The sequence below is a fragment of the Ips typographus genome, linkage group LG13 (assembly GCF_016097725.1).
Source record: "Ips typographus isolate SLU linkage group LG13, UJ_Ityp_2.0, whole genome shotgun sequence".
Taxonomy (NCBI): domain Eukaryota; kingdom Metazoa; phylum Arthropoda; class Insecta; order Coleoptera; family Curculionidae; genus Ips; species Ips typographus.
In genome coordinates this window covers 4,114,653-4,136,745 of record NC_138434.1, presented here as the reverse complement: position 1 = coordinate 4,136,745, position 22,093 = coordinate 4,114,653, and the positions used below count along the sequence as shown (strand labels likewise).

The window sequence follows — 22,093 nt, the reverse complement described above, 5'->3', positions numbered from 1 at the left end:
CACCTGCGTATAACGGCTACGCATCGGCACGCACGATGTCTGGCACAAGGTTCGTTTCCACTCCGAATCTAACAAGGTGATCTCTTCCTTTCTGTTGATGATGTTCTCGTGCTTAACGATCTCAATGGCTTCTCTAGTTAATCTAGGATAGTAACGTTGTGATCGATCCAAAACCTCCACCTCTTCAAAACGAATATCGTGTCCTCTGGAATCATGTTCTATCATGTTCTGCCACCGCTGATTTCTCGATCTGTCCCAGTCTGCAACTGTTCTTGTGCTCTGCTATTCTCGTGTTTACACTACGTTTAGTCGTTCCAATATATACGGATCAACAGCTGCACGGGATCCTGTAAACTCCAGAAGCCGCTAAAGAATTCCGTTTGTCCTTGGCCGATCTGAGACTCTGTTGTATCGTGCGGGTTGGTTTAAAGACCGTCTTGACCTTGTGCTTCTCTAAAATCCTTCCAATCCTGTCCGTGACCTTGTGTATGTATGGTAAGCAAGTCCAACCAACTTTCTCTTCAACTTCAGCTTCATGCTGAACTTCAACATTCCGCTCATTGTTGCAAACAGAATTTTGTCGTTGCCAGCTTTCTTTATTTTGGAAATCAGTGTCCCTGGTGCATAAAAAGTACAGCACGATCCTGTGTGAGAGTTTATCTACTTATGTCATCAGTCATATGTATTGCCATTACCTATTCCGGTGACCTCTCAGGTGCTTAACTCATTTGTGTATTCAATCAATCATTTGCCTACTGGCATCAGAAAGATTTCTGAGGGAGGCACATTTAGAAAGGAGGTCAAGATGTTGCTCGTTGAGAGAGCCTACTATAATGTTGGCAAATATTATGCGGAACGGTTTTAAATTTTTATTTGTACCTTGACCCACGTACCTTGGCCCATTAACTTCAACATTCAACATTCACCGCCCAAATCGCGTTCCAATTAGGATCGTTAGTTAATACATCCAACACCAGGGCGTGACACTTTATTTCGTGCGCAGAGTTTTTGATGCTCCTCCAAAAGTAAATATTTTCAAGTTATTTCAAATAGTTTTCATTACTTTTACAGTGCCTATATAAAATGTTCGTATGTCTTATGTCAAGCATCCTTTAGCGCTACATCCCTGGGTGGGTCTTGGCTGACTGCACCACTCTCTTCCACTCAGATCGGTTTTCCATCATTCTATGGTCAAAAGGGATTTCCTTTTTTTTTGGAGGCCTGATTTAATGTTGTCTCTCCAACGCATTCTGGGACGTCCGAGTGGTCGTTTCCTGTTGGAACTTTCTCCCACACCAGTCTTACAAATATTTCGTCATCCAGCTTGTGTACGTGACCTGCTCAACTTAGCCGTTGGGACTTAATCTCTTGGACAATATCACTATCGTTGTAGAGCTCCTGCACTTCGGCATTCGTGTGCGATATCGATTTGTGGTTGGATCATGATGGGGTTCAAAGGTTTTTCTGAGGATTTATCGTTCAAAGTTATTCTTCGTTTGCTTTGGTCATTGTCCACGTTTCGCATCCATATGTTATTATCGGCCTGACAACGGTTCTTGTTATGTTTTTTTGATTTCATAAGATTGTTTAGTGCGTATAGGCAGCGGTTTGCAGAATGGATTCTGTCCTTGATTTCTTCAGTGACGTCGTTATCCGCAGTGATTGTGGCTCCAAGGTATTTGAAACGTTCTACCCTTTCAAAATTAATTAAGTGTTGACTGTGACGTTTTGTCCTATTCTATCTCTCCGTCCCATTCTGTTAATACACATGTAGTTGGTTTTTTCTTCGTTCACTTTTAATCCCCTCACTTGCTCTTTTTTCGATCTTATCGAAAATGTCTTTAACGGTTATGACGGAGTCTCCAATGAGATCAATATCATCTGCGTATGCTAGTAGTAGGTTGGGGCCTTTAGCTGTTAGCAATTCGGTTTTTATTTCTGCTGATCTCACGGCTTTCTCTAAGACGAGGTTAAAAAGTAGCGGTAATAGAGCGTCGCCTTGTTTAAGCCCACCATGTATTTTTAAACTGCTGGATAGACTGTTATTTACTCTTACCTTGGATATTCCGCCCTTCATACAAACTTTAGTCATCTAAATGAGCTTCTTTGGTATAGGCATCGCGTTCCATGTTTGGCTTCTTTCTATGCTATCGTATGTCTGTCGGAAGTCTATGCAGAGGTTATGTACTGTTCTATTATATTTCCATCCTATTTCTATGAGCTGCCTCAGTGTAAAGAGTTGGTCTATTGTTGATCTGGTTGTCCTAAATCCGGCTTGGTACTCTCCCAGGAGGTTTTCTGTATATGGGGTTATTCTACTTAGTAGAATGTTGAAGCATTTTGATTTGTCCCCTTTTTTGTAGATTGGTATGATGATGCTTTCTTTCCATCTTATTGGTATTTTTTCCTCTCCTCTGGTAAAACTTCCTGATACAGCTTTTAAAAGAATTCAATTCTTACGCAGGTATGTAGAAATAAAGCAACAAAATCTCTATTAATGTGTTTTTACAGCTGAGACCTGGATATTCCAATATGGGAAGGTCAACTTTATCCCAGATGCCTTTAAAAATGAATTATTAGGACTGGTAAAGCGGTGAGATGTTAATAACCATCATTCACCTGTTTAGTTGCGTAAAATAAGTATTTATGGGAACAAACCTCAGAAGCTATACCTTATTGAACAGATAGCAGAGCAACAAGACCCAAAGCAATGGGGAGTGTCCAAAAACTACTATAATATGCATATTGGCAGGGATGGCAGGTAAAATTTGTCTAAAGTCTCTATGACTAGCAATACCAGCTCTGAAATTTCAGATCTATTGATAACTCTCTTGATATGTGAAAGGAAGCTTTAACAACCGTATGGAAATTAGTATGGCTTTGTTTACAAGTTTTTTTTTGTTTTTAGTGCTTTTAAATCCGGACTCTAGTAAGTTAGTAGTATAAGGAATAAGGTGTGTATCACATAGTGATTACAATTAGGAAATCAATATCTGCCAGGCTAACTTCCTCACACTTTTGTACTTATGGACACTTTTTCAGGTTTAAATTACAAAAATATTAATTTGTATACTTACACGTGTCCTGTATCTGACCTTTTTAGCCACGACCTGCTTAAAACAAGTGATATGTATACAAAACTAAACGTTTATTGGACGTTTCAATGTAGTGTCGTCCTGCTCTAACATGGACACTTCTTCCTCGCACGTGGGTAAGTTTTGGGAGTAGTAGTGCGGTTTTGCGTCATTCATCATTGGCAAGTCGACCTGTAGAGTTATACAGGGTGTTTCACAAACGCACTGCACTATAGGATAAGGTGCTTACATTAGTAGTGGCCGTGTTCATATTAGGGTACCGTCCATGGACAAAACTGAGATTAGGAACGTAATGTCCATTGGTACCACATTTGCTGTGCCTTGCTCCATAATTAATGTTATCTGTAGATTTCACTATTTTTTACTTACTATAATTTCACTGGTGGTACTATACAGTGTGTTCATAAAATATGGAATAAATTCGATTAAAATTCAGGAAATTATCTTTCAGAAAAATGCTCGGTCCCGTATTTTGAGAAAAAAATTAGATATACAGGGTGTCCCAAAATTGAGATACGACCTTCCAGTTGACATTTTCAAATGAGAATCTTTATTTTTTTGTTTTGTTTTTGTTGCAGATGTTTTCAGCTTAAAAAAATTACTTTCTACAATAAACATTATTTTTATGTTCAGCCCCTTAGTTTTTTGATTCCAAGCGAATAACCCTCTATGAACGATTCCGCACCTAAGCCACCCCCAGCTCTCCACTGCATCGCTACAACTTTCGAACCGGAATCAGAACAACTTGTAGTGGGATATGAACTTTTAAAGTGTCCAAAAACTTTAGTTTTTGTGATTCGCACCGAGTTGCGAAGAGAGAATGCGAGTCCCCATATGCAGCACCTGTTGTGTACCAAAAAAGGATGGAGGTATAAGACTCACAGTTGACTATAGAAAGCTTAATGCTGTGACCAGAGCTGACTGATGCGTCCGACCCAGAATAGACGATCTTCTTCATGAGGCCAACAGAAGTGAGTACTTTGGACCTACGAAGTGGATACCACCAAACCATTTGGCATGTTGAGGTACACACGCATGCCCTTTGGTCTAACTACAGCCCAAGCTACGTTCCAGAGGATGATGGACAGGTTCCGATCAGGACTTCCTGAGGTTTTCATGTTGGTGTACCAAGACGATTTAATAGTAATATCGCCAAGCTTTGAAACGTATTTGAAGGACCTCGAGGCAGTGTTTCAACGTTTCTACAAGTTTAAGCTTAAACTTAATCGATCCAAATGCTCTTTTTGCTGTGATTCAGTGCGATATCTTGGACATCTAATAACCCCATAAGGAATACGACCGGATGAAGAAAAAGTACCTGCCATTAAGAACATGCCACCTCCAAGAAACGTCAAACAGTTATTGAGTTTTGTGCAGACCTGCTCGTGGTTTCGCCGCTTTATTGAGAACTTAGCACAGCTCTCACATGTCTAACTAAGAAAAATGCTAAATGGCAGTGGGGTCCTAGCCAAGAAGCTGCTTTTGAGATCAAACCTGCCATTCACACTCCGGACAGATGCAAGCAACTACGCTCTTGGTGCTTGTCTGCTCCAGGGAGAGGGCACGGACGAACGACCTAACGAACGTAACTACAGTGCCACGGAACGTGAGGCATTAGCAGTTGTCTGGGCAGTACAGAAGTTCCGTGGCTATATCGAAAACTCTATGGTGAAAATTCAAATCGATCATCAACCACTCTGTCCACACACACCACACAACCATCTTGCCAGGTGGGCCCTTAGCCCAGGGAAAATAAATATCATAGCTGACACGTTATAGAGGTCTCCACTCTCTGGCATAGAAGAAACGGAGTTAGTGAACATGCTGTCTACGGACTTTCCAACCAAAGCAGCTAGCGACATCAGAAGAGAACAACTAGCAGACCCAGACCTAGGAAAGATTATCCTCGGATTAGAAGCCTTAGAATAAGGTGTTGACCTTATAACTTGGTGTGAACGTGGTTACATTGTGGTAAATGGCATTTTGCACCGCTACGCCCCAGAGATCGATGAGGAAGAACCACAACAAGTTGTACCAAAGACACAAATCCCGGATGTACTCAAGGAATATCATGATTCTGAACTTGCTGGACACCTAGGAATTGGACGTACTTACCAAAGAGTAGCAGCAAGCTACTATTGGAATAGTATGAGGAGGACTATTACTGATTATGTTGGACATTGCATCGTGTGCCATGGCTCGCAAATTTGAGGTAATGTCAATAGACCTCTTTGGCCCACCCACTGCCGGAGACTGAAGAAGGATACCGCTGGATTTTCGTCGTCGAAGATATTGCTTCACGCTGGGTGGAGCTAATTCCTCTCAAGGTTGTTTCTGCAGAAGCTGTTGCCCGAAGCTTCATGGACGAAGTTATACTCAGATTTGGCGTCCCAAGAAGAGTCATTAGTGATAATGGAACTCAATTTGTTGGATCAGTGAGGCAGCAAGTAGCCTTCTGCCTGGGTTTCCAATAAAATCTGATTCTTGTTTACCATCCAGAGACCCAGTTGAACGAAAGAACAGATCCTTGAAAGCACAACTAGCAATGCTTACCTCCTTGGACCACACCCAGTGGGTGACCAAACTGCCGGCCGTCAGATTCTCCATGAACACTGCTCGGTGTAAGAGCACCGGTTTCGCCCCACCAGATGATGTACATCGAGATGTACGTGCAGTGATCCAAAACGACAGCTTCGTCCCGCAAATCACACCATACCTACGGACCTTGAGCCTTACATTACAAGACCAGCACAAAAGACATCAAGCTACAAGAAATAGCTATAAATATGAGACAAGACGACCATGCAGCTTCAGAGAAGGAGAAAACAGAAGGATCTGATACAGAAGACGGTCACCCCTACCACTTACTGCATTTCATCACTTGATGCTCCTGAAATTATGCTGGGAAAATACCATACAAGTGATTTGGTACCGTACAAGAAACCAGAAGGAGGAGACCGCAAACCCGAGAGGCCATTGCGTTCTCGATGGAGTAGACTGTCACCATTGACCAAGACTGACTATACAGAGAACACCAGGTTGGAAGAAACAGACGCACGTGGGGACGAAGAAGACCCTGATACCTCTCGGAATGTAGATCACTCAAATGGACTTACCGATGACGACCTTTTCACTACCAGTGACAGCCTAATGGCATAGGATAGCCAAAATATCGATATCGAGGAGAACAGACGACCCCGACGACGACTTGCTCCAAGGACATGTGCCTGTTGTTCATGGGCTATTACCTGCAATTGCACCACACCCTAGGACGATAGTGTGGTGCAAAGGGGGAGTCTGTAACGAGAATAATTCCCACATCTTTATTATTTTGGTTGCCGGGAGAAAAGGCCGGCCGCCAAAAAAAAAACGAAGACTAAGGTTAGGTTGACAAAATTAGAATTTGATGACTTGTTAACTCAAATTCGAGGCCTACTTGATGTTAAATGCCTGTATCGATCCTCAACTGTTTTTGCTCTAGCAGTCTTGATTGGCCGTCCTTCAAATCGAACAGAAATTCCTAATTTGAGCAAAATTTTCGTGCACGTATCCAGAAAATCGTGAATAACTCGCTTATTTGAACCATCCTGTATATACGAGACATCATAGCAAAAAAAATCTAATGAATGGTGCTCTCACGTGACGTTGAGCAAACAGAGCTGAGTTTCCCGGTTCGGCCGCTAGAGGGCGTCAAAACTAACCTTGCCTTTTTGTAAATATCTCAGGAACGCTTCCTGAATTTTAATAGAATTTATTTCATACTTTATGGATACCTGTGCATTTGGGTTTGGTCAACTGCTCGAATTTGGTCCTGCTGTTTCGGTGCGAGCTCACCACATTGTTGTAGAGGGAGCTACACGACATCGTCGTACAAACTGACTGTCTTCCGACGGCTGAGCTACAAGCGCCCTCTATAGTTTATTCGCTTAAACTCGCAATTAAGTACGAACCTCAGGTACTTTTCCCGTTTAGGAAAGCAGTACTTTGTGACGTTATTAGTTGCCAGGAAAATCAACACGCTGCTAATGTAAGGTTTAATTTCCGCCTTTACTTCCCCGTTCAGGAAGCAGTACAGTACCGCCACAAAAAATCCCTTGAAGCAGTACTTTTGAACAACCCTCTGTAAAAACTAAAATATGTCTATTACCTGGAAACTTCCAAAAATCGAGTTGCAAATCATCCAAATAGACTTCTCGTTCAGGAAGTACAAAATTAGTAATACTCCATAATTAACTCCAAATAATGGTACTAGTACCAGAGTTGACTTGGCCCATTTAAGGTACCTCCTCGAATCCTCGCATACTGGAGACTTTAGTTTTTTGTACAGTACCGCCGAAATGATTATAAACAGTATCAGGTTTAGCTACAAATTTGTTATTAATATAAAATCTGTTGTTTCTGAAAAAGGTACCAAACAGGAAGCGAATGTGGGTACTAAAATAATGGCAAACACGTTGGGGTTGTCGTGTGTCGTCCAACAAAATCGGTCTTCCACCAAAATCCTAGCGATTACCCACGGTACCACCACCAACACAGGAAGGCCTAGAATAGTTATTTACCGTACAAGTGCGGAAAGTGATACTCTCACAGCAGGACAAGCAGTTAAAGGGAAGGAAAGACGCTTTCCGCATATGTGTTAGGTTACTACTAAACTAGCAGCCAGTTTTGCGGAAACACCCGATTGACCAGTGGCGTCGGGTATTTTTGCGAATCATCAACTAACTAATTGCGTCAAAGGATGATAAACTTAACTAAATGTCTTGTCATTAACAACGGCTAATTATCTAATAAAGACCTATATTCATCAATTGCACCGGCACCAGATAACGCTAATACTCAATGTAAGATCATGAACGTCGGATCAGAAGAAATCCCTGCCATAAACTCCACCGAAATTGAGGAAGCCCTAAGCCAACTAAAAAATGGTCGAGCTCCTGGTGAAGATGAAATCACTAGTGCAATGATAAAACTGGGAGGCACAACCACAATGGAATCCACGAAAATCTTAATGAACAAATGTCTTCACATCGGTAATATTCCAAGAACATGGCAAAATGCCCAAATCATCTTGTTACACAGAAAGGGAGACAAATTAAATCTCAGCAACTTTCGGTCAATAAGCTTTTATTGCCCCATCTTTATAAGCTCCTTTCCAAGATCCTTACAAACAGGCTTATGCGCAAACTAGATGAATATCAGTCGAGTGATCAGGTTGGTTTTCGCAAGGGACATAGCTCCGTAGAGCATCTTCAAACGCTACGGACTCTTATAGAAAAGTGTACCGAGTATAATACGCCGCTCCATACAAAGAGGCGACCATCACAGTTAAAGTGCATGAAGATGTAACAACCAATCGAATACCAATTAACAAAGGCGTCCGACAAGGAGACACAATATCCCCTAAGTTATATACCCTTCCATTGGAGGACGTATTTAGAAGACTAGATTGGGACAAAAAGGGCCTGCGCATGGATGGTGGATATCTGAGCAATTTACCCTTTGCCGACGACATAGTTTTAATCAGCAGTATGAAGGAAGAACTTACGAAATGTTGGCAGACTTAAAGAGAGAGTCGGGAAAAATCGGTTTAAACATGAACATCGATAAAACCAATCTGTTGACTCCATATCCCGACGACGGAGAAGGACAACAAATAGAGAAAGTCAACGAATACATATATTTAGGACACACCATAACATTGGGTAAAGAAAATCAAACAGCCAAAATAACAAGGCGCATTTGACTAACATGGGCTGCTGTAGGAAAATTGGGAACGACATTAAGAAAGCCAACACTTCCTATCAACCTAAAAAAGAAGGTTTTCAACACATATGTTTTGCTACTAAAAACAACACAACGAGCAATCGAAAGAACTATATTGGGGGTAATGGTAATGGTAGGTGTGGATGGTGACAGATGTACTGCGACCTGATTAGATCTATTGTATCCCATCTTCTTCTGCTATCTCAAGGTTTCCTTGTTTATAGCAGCCCCTCAATATTTAGTTCCTTTAGGAATTTCAGGATCTTGAGTGGGTCTGTTCGTGGTATTTCTTCCCCAGCCAGCTGGGGTAATCCCAGTGTGTTTAATCTTCTGTGGCGTACAGCATAACACTCCAGCAAGATGTGGTGGGGTGTTTCTGGTTCTTCTGCGCAAAACCTACAGGTACTGTCCTCTTCTAGGCCTATAGCTTCCTTAGGTGTTCTCTGAGTCGACAATAACCCGTTAATGCCTTGAGACTAATTTTGCTGAGGTTAATCAGTGTCTTCTACCTTGCTCGGTTAAAATAGCCTAGGAGATCTTTGGCCTGCCTCAGTCCTGGAAGTGCGTTGCTCTCAGTTCTTCTTCAGCTTTATTAAGTACTTCCTGGACATATGGTTCTGGCTCGATCAGTGGCGCTGATGCTCCTTTTCGTGCCAGAATATCTGCTTGTTCGTTACCCTCTACTCCAACGTGCCCCGGAACTCAGAGGAGGGTTACCTTGTTGTTCCTTCCTAGATCATTCAGCTTTCCTAAGCACCTTGAGCTCATCGCTTTGATGACTGCTTGGTTATCAGAATCGCAATTTCCTTCTTCCGGTATTTCCTGTCGAGGTTTGCCTTTGGCCATAATGACTATGTCGTTTATGTTGGGGGTGAGCCTAAGGGATCATATACAGAACGAGGAAATTAGAAAAAGAACAATAGTCGACGATGTTATAGAGCACATCTCACGTCAGAAATGGCGTTGGTTGGGGCATGTGGCACGACAAGACAGTGACAGATGGACAAGACGTATAGTACAGTGGCGTCCAAGGCAACATAAAAGAAGTGCTGGTCGTCCACAGAAACGATGGATCGAGGATATAAAAGAAATAGCGAGAAGAAAATGGCAGCAGATGGCAATGAACCGATCCGAATGGAAGCAGCAAGAGGAGGCCTATGTCCAGGAGTGGATGCAAAAAGGCTGCTGAAAGAAGAAGAATTATCTAATATCGGGTATTGTTAATTAAAGCCCAAACTGACCAACATAATAATAATGAAAACGGTGGAACCTGCTTATTCTATTAACGGCTATTGTTGAATCCAAGGGCTGGACTCTCCGTTAGTACTGGACTCAGTAGTATTTTCTCTCCGTTTTTTATTAAAATAAAGAATGGACTGTATGATTTTTGCTCATTTAGCTCTTCCTTCCTGAATCCCCTATCTAACTAGGGGAATTTGGCTTCTGCTCCTTTATGGGGCAATTTGCCAGGGGTTTTCTTACTGCCCAGGATTTGTCTGACTCTAGGCCATCCCCAGGCAGGTCTTTTGGTGCCTCAGTATACAAATCAATTGGTTGTTTTGTGGGGTTTCTGAGCTTTGTTTCCTCCTCGATATGGGGTGCTGAGCGTTAGAAAGACAACACAACTACTGGATGAGAACAAAATGTGTCCAGGAGCCTTATCTACAAACAATATAGGAAAGGCATTTAAGATCAGTTCTTTACAATCAGATTATCTTAATCCTTAGGTCTCTATAACAATCAAATCCCTTTAATTAAGTAATGTATGTATTTATTTAGTCGGTTTATTGACATGTTTGTTGTGAGAGTCCATCAAACTAGGAAAACCCATGGGGGATGATAATACACCCCTATGCAGACTCCATAATAGTTGATAGGGCATTGGAAAAATATGTGATTCAAGTCCTCGATTGCTCCGCATTCACAGAATGCAGAATCTGCCACCCCAATTCTAAATTGATGATGTTCCATAGTCAGGCAATGTCCTGTTCGCATTCTTATAATGGTTGTGATAATTTTTCAGTTTTTATATTTTATTTTTTTGAACCAAGCCACTCGGTTTAAGGCATCCTTCTTTCCCACATAATGTATCTCTTTTATTTTAAAGACACTTTGCATCTCATTCCTTTCTCTATCCATCAATTCTTGCCTTGTGTATGTCTTATGTCCAGATCTAGTTGCTTAGGAACATTAAGGTTTCTCCCTGAATTTGCCAATTGATCCACTCCTAAACCACTGAACTCCTAAACCCAAGCAGCAACCAGAACCCAACCACCAAAGACCAGAGAGCACTCGAACTCACAACAGATGAACGAGAGGAGAACAACGACCCCCCAACTGAAGAAAAGGTGAGAAAAGCAATCAAGTCGGTAAACAACAACAAATCACCAAGTATGGACAACATTCCGTCAGAATTAATAAAATATGGAGGACCACAACTAGCGAAAGCGGTAACAGACCATCCATCATCTGTCCAATCAACAAAAACGGAGACAAGCTAGAATGTAAAAATTATAGGGGAATATCCCTACTAAACACAACATATAAAGTCTTCACAACCATCCTCCGAAACAAACTAGAACCACTAGCCGAAAACATCATTGGCGAATACCAAGCGGGTTTTAGACCAGGAAGATCGACCACAGACCAATTATGCTCAGTAAACCAAGCTCTGGAGAAATTCCGACATTGATGTGTATCAACTCTACGTGAACTTCAGACAGGCATACGACAGCACCGACAGAGACAAGCTTGACAGCATCATGCTAGACTTTAACATACCACGAAAATTAGTAAGGCTAACAAGACTAACAATGGAGAACTTGAAAGCCGGGTGAAGATACAAGGAAACCTAACAGACCCATTTAAAATAAACCAAGGCCTCAAGCAGGGAGATGGACTCGCCCAATTGCTCTTTAATCTAGCATTTGAATACGCAGTAAGGAACATCACGGTAGACACCAACGCGTCGCTGCTACACAAATCCACCTAACTAGGAGGATATGCAGATGACATAAACATACTTGGAAGAAACCTAACATCAATGAAAGAAACCTACATACAACTAGAAGGCGCGGCTGAAAGTGAATGAAGATAGTATTAATAGATAGACCCGAAGCAATAGGAGGAGAGGCCAGAACATGACAATAGGCGACCAAAACTTTGAGGTGACGAGATGAAGGAAACGGGAGGAGATAAAGGAGATCCAACAAAGAATAAGTAATGCCATTAAAGTATACTACCACATTTCGGCCATAATCGGATCAGGGAATGTCCACAGGAAAACAAAACTGAATTTTTATAAAACAATAATACGCCCAGTGTTATGCTATGGAAGCGAGACATGGACGCTCTCACAAAGAGCGGAAACAAAGAAAGATCTTACGCAGAATATATGGACAGGTCCAAGAAAACGAACAGTGGAGAATAAGATACAACCACGAGATCTACCAGCTCTTCGCAGAAGCAGACCTGATAACAACAATAAGATTTCAAAGACTTAAATGGGCCGGGCATGATGATGATATTGATGATGCCGCTAGCAGATTGTGACCAATCACAAGCTAGTACCCCTCCAGTTCGGTGGATATGACAAAGCCTCTTTGGTCGGATATCTTGAATATCTAAGGAGTTGATTACACTCTTACTCCAAAGCTCTTTTCTGATCGTCGCAAGTGCCGGGCACTGTGTGAGAACGTGTATCGGAGTTTCCTCGTCTTCCAGACAAAAGCGACATTCCGGATCCTGTGACAGACCCAGAATGTGTCTTCTCATCTGACAGTGACCCGTGAGAAGTCCTGTCACACATCTGAGGTCCTTTCTGGATTATTCCATCAGGGACTTGTTTCTTGGAAAGAAGCCCATGAGACATCGCGACTGCCGAATGCCTCCGGCCTCCTTCCAAGCAATATCGGATTTTTACCAGAAGATACGGTCCACAATGGCGGATCCGACCGCGCCGGTTAGTCCTACAACAGGTTCGGGTCCTACGGGTCTCTCTTTGGAGCCACGAAGGGCCAACCTGTCCGCCTCCTCGTTCCACCTAACACCGGAGTGCCCTGGAATCCAAGTTAGACGTACCCTGGCCATCCGCGCGAGCGACAAGAGTGTCTTCTTACACTCCAGCACCAGGATAGACGTTGTTGAATCAGATTTTAAGGCAGCCGTTGCTGCCTTGCTGTCCGTACAGATATCCATCTGTAAACCAGACGTCTCCATGCGACGGGAGGATAGAGTTTCGAGAGAATGGGTACTACAAACTTTAGAGTTTCACCCGATTTCACCTGATCCTGCTTCATCAACAGTTCCGGGCACTCCCTCAACGCCTCCCCCCAGCCCCCGAGATGACCTGCCGGCTTTTTTTTGTTTGGGCCGGGCATTTGCAGAGGATGGAAGAGTAGTCTAGAGGATTTTCAACCAAAAACTGGAAGGTAAAAGACCGGGTGGAAGACCAAAGGGCTGTTCCCTACAGATTCTGTTACTTCAAATTTTAGTGCACTAATACTGAAGTTTTGAAAGTGTTGATATGTGTAGATTTGAGTTTACGTGCACAAGTTGGTTGAAGTAACATGATAGTTTATGTATGCAAAAACTGGTCATTCGTGTGTTTCCGCCAAACTAGCTGCTAAGCTCACATCAGAAACATTTAACCCAACTGATTCTGATGTTTACTTACCCCATCCAAACAAAATGTAATAAATCAAGTTCCTGTTAGTGTCAGTAAATAATGCCCTTAAAACGAGATTATTCAGGTAAAGCCCTTCCATCAGAATCCAGGAATAATTAGCGGCAGTAAAGTACTGCCCGATACTGACGATTAGTTTGCATTCAAAGTTGTTTTTCTGCAATGTAATCTTTTTATTAGGGAAGAGTAGAAGTTTTAGGAAAAAATACAGTGGCGTCCACATGAAAGAAAACCTCTCCGTTTTCCTCTATAAAATCCTGTGCCAGGCCTAAACCATCCTCGAATAATAATCCTTTTAGAATTACTATGAACGCCCTAAGAATGAACGAAGCAAACAGGTTCATATGCAGAATATTTCTAGCGCAGTGCAGTTTCCTGAAAATTGATTATTTTAATTCCTTTCTTAGTGATTTAATTGAAATTTTTCTTATTCGATATTTTAACGTACTTAATTTTGAACATTATGGTGAAGGCAATAATCAGCGACGCCAGTGATACACCATACCCAATTTCGCTGATTAATTTAACTAGTTTCTACAAAAATAACAACTATAGTACTGGTACTAGGTTTGGAGACTGAACTTACCACAGCTTCGGTGGATAGCAGTATCTCGTTGTTTTCTGCAGTCAAATTGGTAAACACCGTAACTGTTTTTTCTTTGGAACACGCTGTATAATTGCTGTAAGTATGGTTATCGACCGTAGCCCATTTTCCGTTTGAATCGCAATGTCTGGTAAGAAATTCGTCCTGAAACAGTTTGGCCTATATTGCTGGTTGCCTAACTTTTAATTAAACCATAGATGATATTGATATTCGATAGTATGACAGTAGAACGCGTGCTTTTTTGATGTGGTGTACCGTAACCAGCGTTGCCAAAGCTATCGGGGTAGATCTATCCCATTTCCAATAACTTCACTCATGCGTTGATATAAATGAACCACACTCCGACTTTGACCAATAACCAATGTTGCCAGGTCTACCGTTAAAACGGTATATCTACCGTTTTGGTAGTTCTACCGTTCTCCTGCTTTTTGTATATAATGTACCGTTTTTAATCACGTTATTGCCATTATGTTGGTTGTGAAACTTTTCGTATTCTTTTTCTAATAGGAAATTTAATAAGAAATCTGAAAATGTGCTTAAAACAGTCATTTTCTTACTCCAAATTATTCTCTAAAACCACGTGATATCTGTCACTAATATAAGAATTGTCAAAATTTTACTAGAATTTGCAAGAATTACATTTTAACACAGTTTTCGAAACAAGACAATTTTCTGAGATTTAACAGTTATTTTGCCAATTGTAACTTTATAGTCTAGCTAAATAGTGTTCTGAAATCACGTGACAACTGTCACTAACGTCAAAACTGTCAAACTATGCTCTAAAGTTGCAAAACTCAGGGTTTAGAAAAGTTTTCTTGCAGTATTTGATATAAAACGTGTTTTTCAGATTTATGATCGTTATTTTGACAATTGTCAGATGACCGTCTAGCTAAATAGTGTTTGACAATCACGTGACAACTGTCACTAACGTCAAAACTGTCAAACTATGCTCTAAAGTTACAAAAATCAGGGTTTAGAAATGTGTTCTTGCAGTATTTGATATAAAACATGTTTTTGAGATTTATTATCGTTATTTTGACAATTGTCACGTGACCGTCTAGCTAAATAGTATTCTACGATCACGTGACAACTGTCACTAACGTCAAAACTGTCAAACCATGCTTTAAAGTAGCAAAAATCAGGGTTTAGAAACGTTTTCTTGTAGTATTTGATATAAAACAAGTTTTTGAGATTTATTATCGTTATTTTGACAATTGTCACGTTACCGTCTAAATAAATAGTATTCTAGTATCACGCGACAACTGTCACTAACGTCAAAACTGTCAAACTATGCTCTAAAGTTGCAAAAATCAGGGTTTAGAAACGTTTTCTTGCAGTATTTGATATAAAACGTGTTTTTGAGATTTATGATCGTTATTTTGACAATTGTCACGGGACCGTGTTGGGTTTATAAAATAACCTGTTGTAACAGTGGCAACATTGTACAGGTTGACAAGCAACGCCACCTAAAATAATTGACGTTCGAATGTTCTAGAATACGTCTGTCGGTCGGTCGGTTGTATTACAATAATGTTCACCTCTCTTTTAGTATTAATACAAGTTTATTAGTTAGTTAAATAAACGTGTTTTACTGTCCAAGATCCAACCACCCCAATAGGTTATGGGCCCAGAGTGGTTTGGACAGTGAAGTAAAAGAAAAAGTGAAGCAACCCGTGTGTCGGACGTATCGAAGAAAAAGTGAAGCAACCCGTGTGTCGGACGTATCGATCGATAAGATAAAATAAAAAAGGCGTCAATAAAAGCTTGAGGCAGCAAAGGATCGTGAATCAACTGAACGGATCGAGAAGAGAAGTCGAGGTTAAAACTAGTTGGACCTGATTTTCTGAAGAAGAATCCATTAAGATGAGTAACGTCGATCTGGGAAATATTGCTCAAATAGCTAAATTTGAAGGCAAAAATTATCAACAGTGGAAATTCCAAGTTAAGTGCGCCCTACGAGCTAAAGGCCTGTATGGAATTGCAGATGGCAGTACCCCGAAACCAGAAGTATTTGCAGAGGGTGAATTGTGGAATAAAAAAAGATGCTCAGGCAATGTGTATAATAACTGCAGCAATGGGGCTAAATCAAATTTCACTAATAGAAAACTGTGAGACCAGTAAACAAGTTTTAGACAAGTTAAACTCGATCTATGACGTAAAAACGGAGACAAATAAAATGTTGGTACACGAACAATTTTATCAGTACAAAATGCTACCCACAGATTCAATGGCTCAGCATATTTCAAAGGTTGAAAATCTAGCAATGCAAATTAAAAATTCAGGAGACCAGTTGAGTGACACTGCTGTTATTACAAAAATAATGAGCACTCTTCCACCAAAATATGGTCCATTCCGACAAGCTTGGTTGTCCATGGATGAAGCTAGACAGACTATTGAAAACTTGACCTCGAGATTACTTGATGAAGAAAGAAATTTAAGTACAAGCGAACATAATGAAGATTATGCTTTAGCTGCCACACAAATGAACAAGTTTGGCAATAGAAATTTTAGAAACACAGGGCCTCCACAAAGAAAACCGTCAACAAATGTGAAGTGTTATAATTGTGGAAAAAGGGGACATTTTGCAAAGGATTGCCGATGTCCGAAAAGGCAACAATTAGGAGGTAACACTCATAGAAGCAGCAGCGGTGGACAAAATGACAATGAACGAGAGCGCGGGACAGTTTTTCCTGGATCTGGATATAGTGGACATGAAAGTGGTCGAGCTAGACATCAAAGTGGAAGTGGTAACTCTGGCAACACTGCAAATGGAAGAGCTTTCAACATTGAAGACAGTGATGACAGTGTGCCTGAAGTTGACATTGACTGTAGTGACATTTGGATTTTAGACAGTGGCGCTAGTAGACACATGTGTCACTCGGAAAGTATGTTTACATCAGTTCGAAAAGTTCAAAACTTATTCGTAAAACTCGGCGATAATAAAGAACTTCCAGTTCAAGGAATCGGAGAAATTTTGATAGAGAAGTTTGTAAATGGGACTTGGTGTAAAGGCGTTATGACAGACGTATGGCTTGTACCCGGCTTAAGGAGAAATCTGTTTTCAGAAGGTGCAGTAACAAATAAAGGTTTTACTATTTTTAAGGACAACCAGAAGGCCGAAATTTTTGAAAGTGGCCAAGTGGTGGCTACTGCAGTACCTTACGAAAACAACCTTTATAGAGTGTTGATTCGCCTACAGAACAAAAATGCAATTACTGAGGTAAATGTAGTTTCTACAGGGACTTTAAAACAATGGCATGAAAGACTCGGACATTTAAATATCAAGTACATTAAGGAACTATTCACAAAGAATCTTGTAAGTGGAATAAGTATAACAGACATAAATGACAATTTCTTCTGTGAAAGCTGTGTATATGCCAAGCAACACAAACTTAAATTCCAAAACACTGAAAACATGTATCAAAACCAGGTGAGTTAATTTCCAGCGATGTCTGTGGACCGATGAGTGAAGATAGTATTGGAGGATCCAAATACTATGTTCTTTTTAAAGACAATTATACAGGCTACAGGTCAGTAAATTTTATTAGACATAAAAGTGATGTAACCCAATGTTTTAAGAACTTTATTTCCTTGTGCAACACTAAATTTGGGCACAAAGTTCAAAGAGTGCGTGTAGACAATGGGCGAGAATATGTAAATGAGTCACTAAAACAGTATTTATCTGAAAGTGGTATAGTTTTAGAAACTACAGGTATTTAAACACCGGAGCAAAATGGTCGCTGTGAGAGAGACAACAGGACCATAATGGAGTCTGCAAGAGCTCTGTTATTTGACAAGGATTTGCCTAAAACTTTATGGGCAGAAGCAGTAAATACTTCTGTGTATTTGCTGAACCGGACACCTACAAAGCAGTCTGAAACCACTCCTTATGAACACTGGACTGGTAAAAGGCCCAACTTACAACACACCAAAGTTTTTGGTTGTGAAGCCTATTTGTTAACACCAGGCACTTTAAGAACCAAACTGGATAAGAAAAGCGAGAGGTATGTTTTTGTAGGTTATGAAGGGGATTCAACGAATTACAGGTTGTATGATCCTGTGACACATAAAATAAAAGTTTCTCGTCATGTTATTTTTAATGAAGATAGTGAATTTAAAACCCCAAGACAAAACTGTGTTCTACTTCCAATAGAAAATAACAGATCTGACAATTTAGATGCTCAAGATGACCTTGACCCAAACTATTTTGAGGAACCTGATATACAAGGACGAAATGACACTGACAATGAACAAGTATCACCTTACAACTTAAGAGCTAGAAAAGATATACATCCACCTGAATATTTGTGTCAAAACTTTGATCTTGACTTTTCTGAGATTAATTTTACAGAAATAAGTGTTCCTTCCAGTTACCAAGAAGCCATTAGTTGTCCAAACAAGCAGGAATGGAAGGCAGCCATACAAGAAGAACTACAAGCTTTGGAAGTCAACAAAACGTGGGAGTTAGTTAATTTGCCACCAAACAGAAGTACAATTGGGACGAAATGGGTTTTCCGAGTTAAGGAAGCTGAAAATGGTCACAAACCTCGTTTTAAGGCTCGCCTATGTGCAAAAGGGTTTAGTCAAGTAAAGGGTGTAGATTTTCAGGAGACTTTTTCCCCCACGACAAGGTATGACACACTAAGAGTACTTTTAGCCCTTTCAGCACAACAGAAAATGAAAATGAGGCAGTTTGATATCAAAACTGCTTTCCTTTACGGCATACTAAGTGAAGAATTGTATATAGACTTACCTGAGGGATTAAACAATAATAAACAAAAAGTGTGCAAACTAAATAAAGCCCTTTATGGCCTAAAACAAGCTCCTCGAGTATGGAATGAGACTTTCAAGGAATTTTGTCAAAGCATTGGTTTTTATCAATGTACTTCTGACAATTGTGTCTACATTAAGACTGACAGAAAAGTTTTTCTAGCATTATATGTTGATGATGGTCTTCTACTATCTGACAGTGATGAAGAATTGGACTTAGTGCTTGTTCAGTTACAGAAGAGGTTTCAAATTACCATAATTGAAGATCCAAAGTACTTTGTGGGCTTGCAAATTGAGCGACTTAAAGATGACTCAATATTCATCCATCAGTCAAAGTACATTCATCAAATTGTTCATAAATTTGGACAAGAAGATTCAAATCCTGTCTCGGTACCTGCAGATCCTAATTCCAGTTTAAGCAAGGATCTTGGCAAACCAATAGAAAATATTCCTTATAGAGAAGCAGTAGGATCACTGATGTTTTTGGCAATTGTAAGTCGGCCAGACATTATGTATTCGATTGGACTAGTAAGTCGTTATCTGCAAAATCCCACCACAGCTCATTGGAATGCTGTTAAACGAATTTTCAAGTACTTAAAGGGCACCTTAAACATTGGCATTCACTATAAAAGTGACCCTTGTGGCATTAATCTAAGTGGCTACTGTGATTCTGATTTTGCAGGTGATATAGACACAAGACGTTCTACAACAGGCTATGTTTTCTTAATCAACAACAGTGCTGTAACATGGAAAAGCCAGAAGCAGAAGTGTGTGAGCTTGTCCACTACAGAAGCTGAGTATGTGGCAGCCTCAACAGCCTCCAGAGAAGCCATATGGTTGAAAAATCTACTAGAAGCCCTCGGTGAAAACATAATTTTGCCCGTTAATATGTACGTCGACAATCAAAGTGCTCTAAAACTTATTAAAAATCCAGTGTTTCATCCACGCACAAAACATATCGACATAAAATTTCATTTTGTTCGGGATCAATATGTTTTAGGTTTAATTAATTTTCAATATGTTTCTACCAATGATCAAACAGCAGATGGTTTCACCAAAGCATTGTCAGTAATCAAATTTAAGAGATTTGTAAGTCAGTTAGGTATTAAGTGCTTCTTAGATTTACTAAAAATTAAGTAGTATGTTACAACTGTTTATTTTACGTGGGAGTGTTGGGTTTATAAAATAACCTGTTGTAACAGTGGCAACATTGTACAGGTTGACAAGCAACGCCACCTAAAATAATTGACGTTCGAATGTTCTAGAATACGTCTGTCGGTCGGTCGGTTGTATTACAATAATGTTCACCTCTCTTTTAGTATTAATACAAGTTTATTAGTTAGTTAAATAAACGTGTTTTACTGTCCAAGATCCAACCACCCCAATAGACCGTCTCGCTAAATAGTATTCTACGATCACGTGACAACTATCCCTAACGTCAAAACTGTCAAACTATGCTTTAAAGCTGCAAAAATCAGGGTTTAGAAACGTTTTCTTGCAGGATTTGATAATAAAACGTGTTTCTGAGATTTATGACAGTTATTTTGACAATTGTCACGTGACCGTCTAACTAAATAGTATTCTACAATCACGTGACAACTGTCACTAACGTCAAAACTGTCAAACCATGCTTTAAAGTAGCAAAAATCAGGGTTTAGAAACGTTTTCTTGTAGTATTTGATATAAAACAAGTTTTTGAGATTTGTGACCCTTATTTTGACAATTGTTACGAGACCGTCTAGCTAAATAGTGTTCTACAATCACGTGACAACTGTCACTACCGTTAAAACTGTCAAACTATGCTTTAAAGTAGCAAAAATCAGGGTTTAGAAACGTTTCTTGCAGAATTTGATAATAAAACGTGTTTCTGAGATTTGACAGTTATTTTGACAATTGTCACGAGACCGTCTAAGTAGTGTTCTGCAACCACGTGACAACTGTCACTAACGTCAAAATTGTCAAACCATGCTCTAAAGTTGCAAAAATCAGGGTTTAGATACGTTTTCTTGCATATTTTGATAATAAAACGTGTTTCTGAGATTTATGATAGTTATTTTGACAATTGTCACGTAACCGTCTAGCTAAATAGTCTTCTGAAATCACGTGACAACTGTCAATAACGTCAAAATTGTCAAACCATGCTCTAAAGTTGCAAAAATCAGGGTTTAGAAACGTTTTCTTGTAGTATTTGATATAAAACAAGTTTTTGAGGTTTATGACCTTTATTTTGACAATTGACACGTGACCGTCTAACTAAATAGTGTTCTAAAATCACGTGACAACTGTCATTAATGTTAAAACTATCAAACTATGTTAGCTAAGTTCTAGTAAGTTTCTGTGTTTGTGTTGTTAATTCGTTATCAAATGGATGTGTCAGTGTTTGCTCTTCTTCTGATGAAGAAGTGCCATATGAGGAGGAGATGGACTTAGTCTACTCACTGTAACTGTATTTTTACTATTGTAAATAAACTTTTTTGACTTACTTGTGGAAACCCTATTATGTAAGAAGGACACTGCACCGAAGCCGTGGTGTTTGGTTGTTGTGGAGGCCAGCAATAAATTGTATCAAAAAATGGTGGACACAAAGTTTCTGAAAATTTTTTTTAAAATCAACACTCAAACCAAATAAAATAGAAACAAAACTACCATGAGTTCCAGGGTCACTGTAAGTTGCAAAGGGATTGAAATCAGGAGTGCTCATGTTCATTCCATACCGGTTAAAGCAATCCAAATGGACCTGGTTTATGGCTCTTTGCTGATTAGCAATAGCTTCCTCTATGTGTAAGTTACCCATAATCCTGCAACAATAATACTGTGTTATTGTTTTTCCCTTCACACCAAAGTAAAGTAAAGTAAAGTAAAGTGAAGTAAAGTAAAGTGAAGTAATGTAAAGTAAAGTATAGTAAAGTAAAGTAAAGTAAAGTTAAATAAAGTAAAGTAAAGTAAAGTAAAGTAAATTAAAGTAAAGTAAAGTTTTCAAAAGCTTCTTCAAGTGTGTTTTATTCGCAAATAACCCAATTTTTTGAATTCTTAGTTACAATTTCACTGTTGCCATCTTAGTCAACGTATCAGACAAATTAACTTATTAAATTGAATACTTGCTACATTTTTCAGTAATTGTTATGGTGATTAGGTTACATCCCACTTAAAGAAATTATTATTTTTCCTAATAAATTA

The 22,093-nt window shown here is 39.8% G+C and overlaps 1 protein-coding gene across 6 annotated transcripts in view; it reads right to left on the bottom strand.

The window, feature by feature from the left end:
* Window positions 1–3,002: 3,002 nt before the first annotated feature.
* Window positions 3,003–22,093, bottom strand: part of LOC145737195 (vasoactive intestinal polypeptide receptor 2-like) — a 108,293-nt gene continuing 89,202 nt past the window's right edge. For 3 of the 6 annotated variants that reach the window (XM_081991794.1, XM_081991792.1, XM_081991793.1), the window contains exons 2-13: window positions 21,563–21,714; window positions 21,400–21,506; window positions 14,129–14,290; window positions 13,991–14,076; window positions 13,752–13,917; window positions 13,534–13,699; window positions 7,507–7,637; window positions 7,243–7,458; window positions 7,046–7,188; window positions 6,869–6,993; window positions 3,325–3,449; window positions 3,003–3,266 (exon numbers count right to left, since the gene is read on the bottom strand). In XM_081991794.1, the coding sequence (XP_081847920.1) occupies window positions 3,141–3,266; window positions 3,325–3,449; window positions 6,869–6,993; window positions 7,046–7,188; window positions 7,243–7,458; window positions 7,507–7,637; window positions 13,534–13,699; window positions 13,752–13,917; window positions 13,991–14,076; window positions 14,129–14,290; window positions 21,400–21,506; window positions 21,563–21,710 (1,701 nt within the window). In that variant the 5' untranslated portion in view covers window positions 21,711–21,714 and the 3' untranslated portion in view covers window positions 3,003–3,140. Of the gene's footprint in view, window positions 3,267–3,324; window positions 3,450–6,868; window positions 6,994–7,045; window positions 7,189–7,242; window positions 7,459–7,506; window positions 7,638–13,533; window positions 13,700–13,751; window positions 13,918–13,990; window positions 14,077–14,128; window positions 14,291–21,399; window positions 21,507–21,562; window positions 21,715–22,093 lie in introns of those variants that run through there. The other 3 variants (XM_081991795.1, XR_014180310.1, XR_014180311.1) reach the window with 3 other exon arrangements.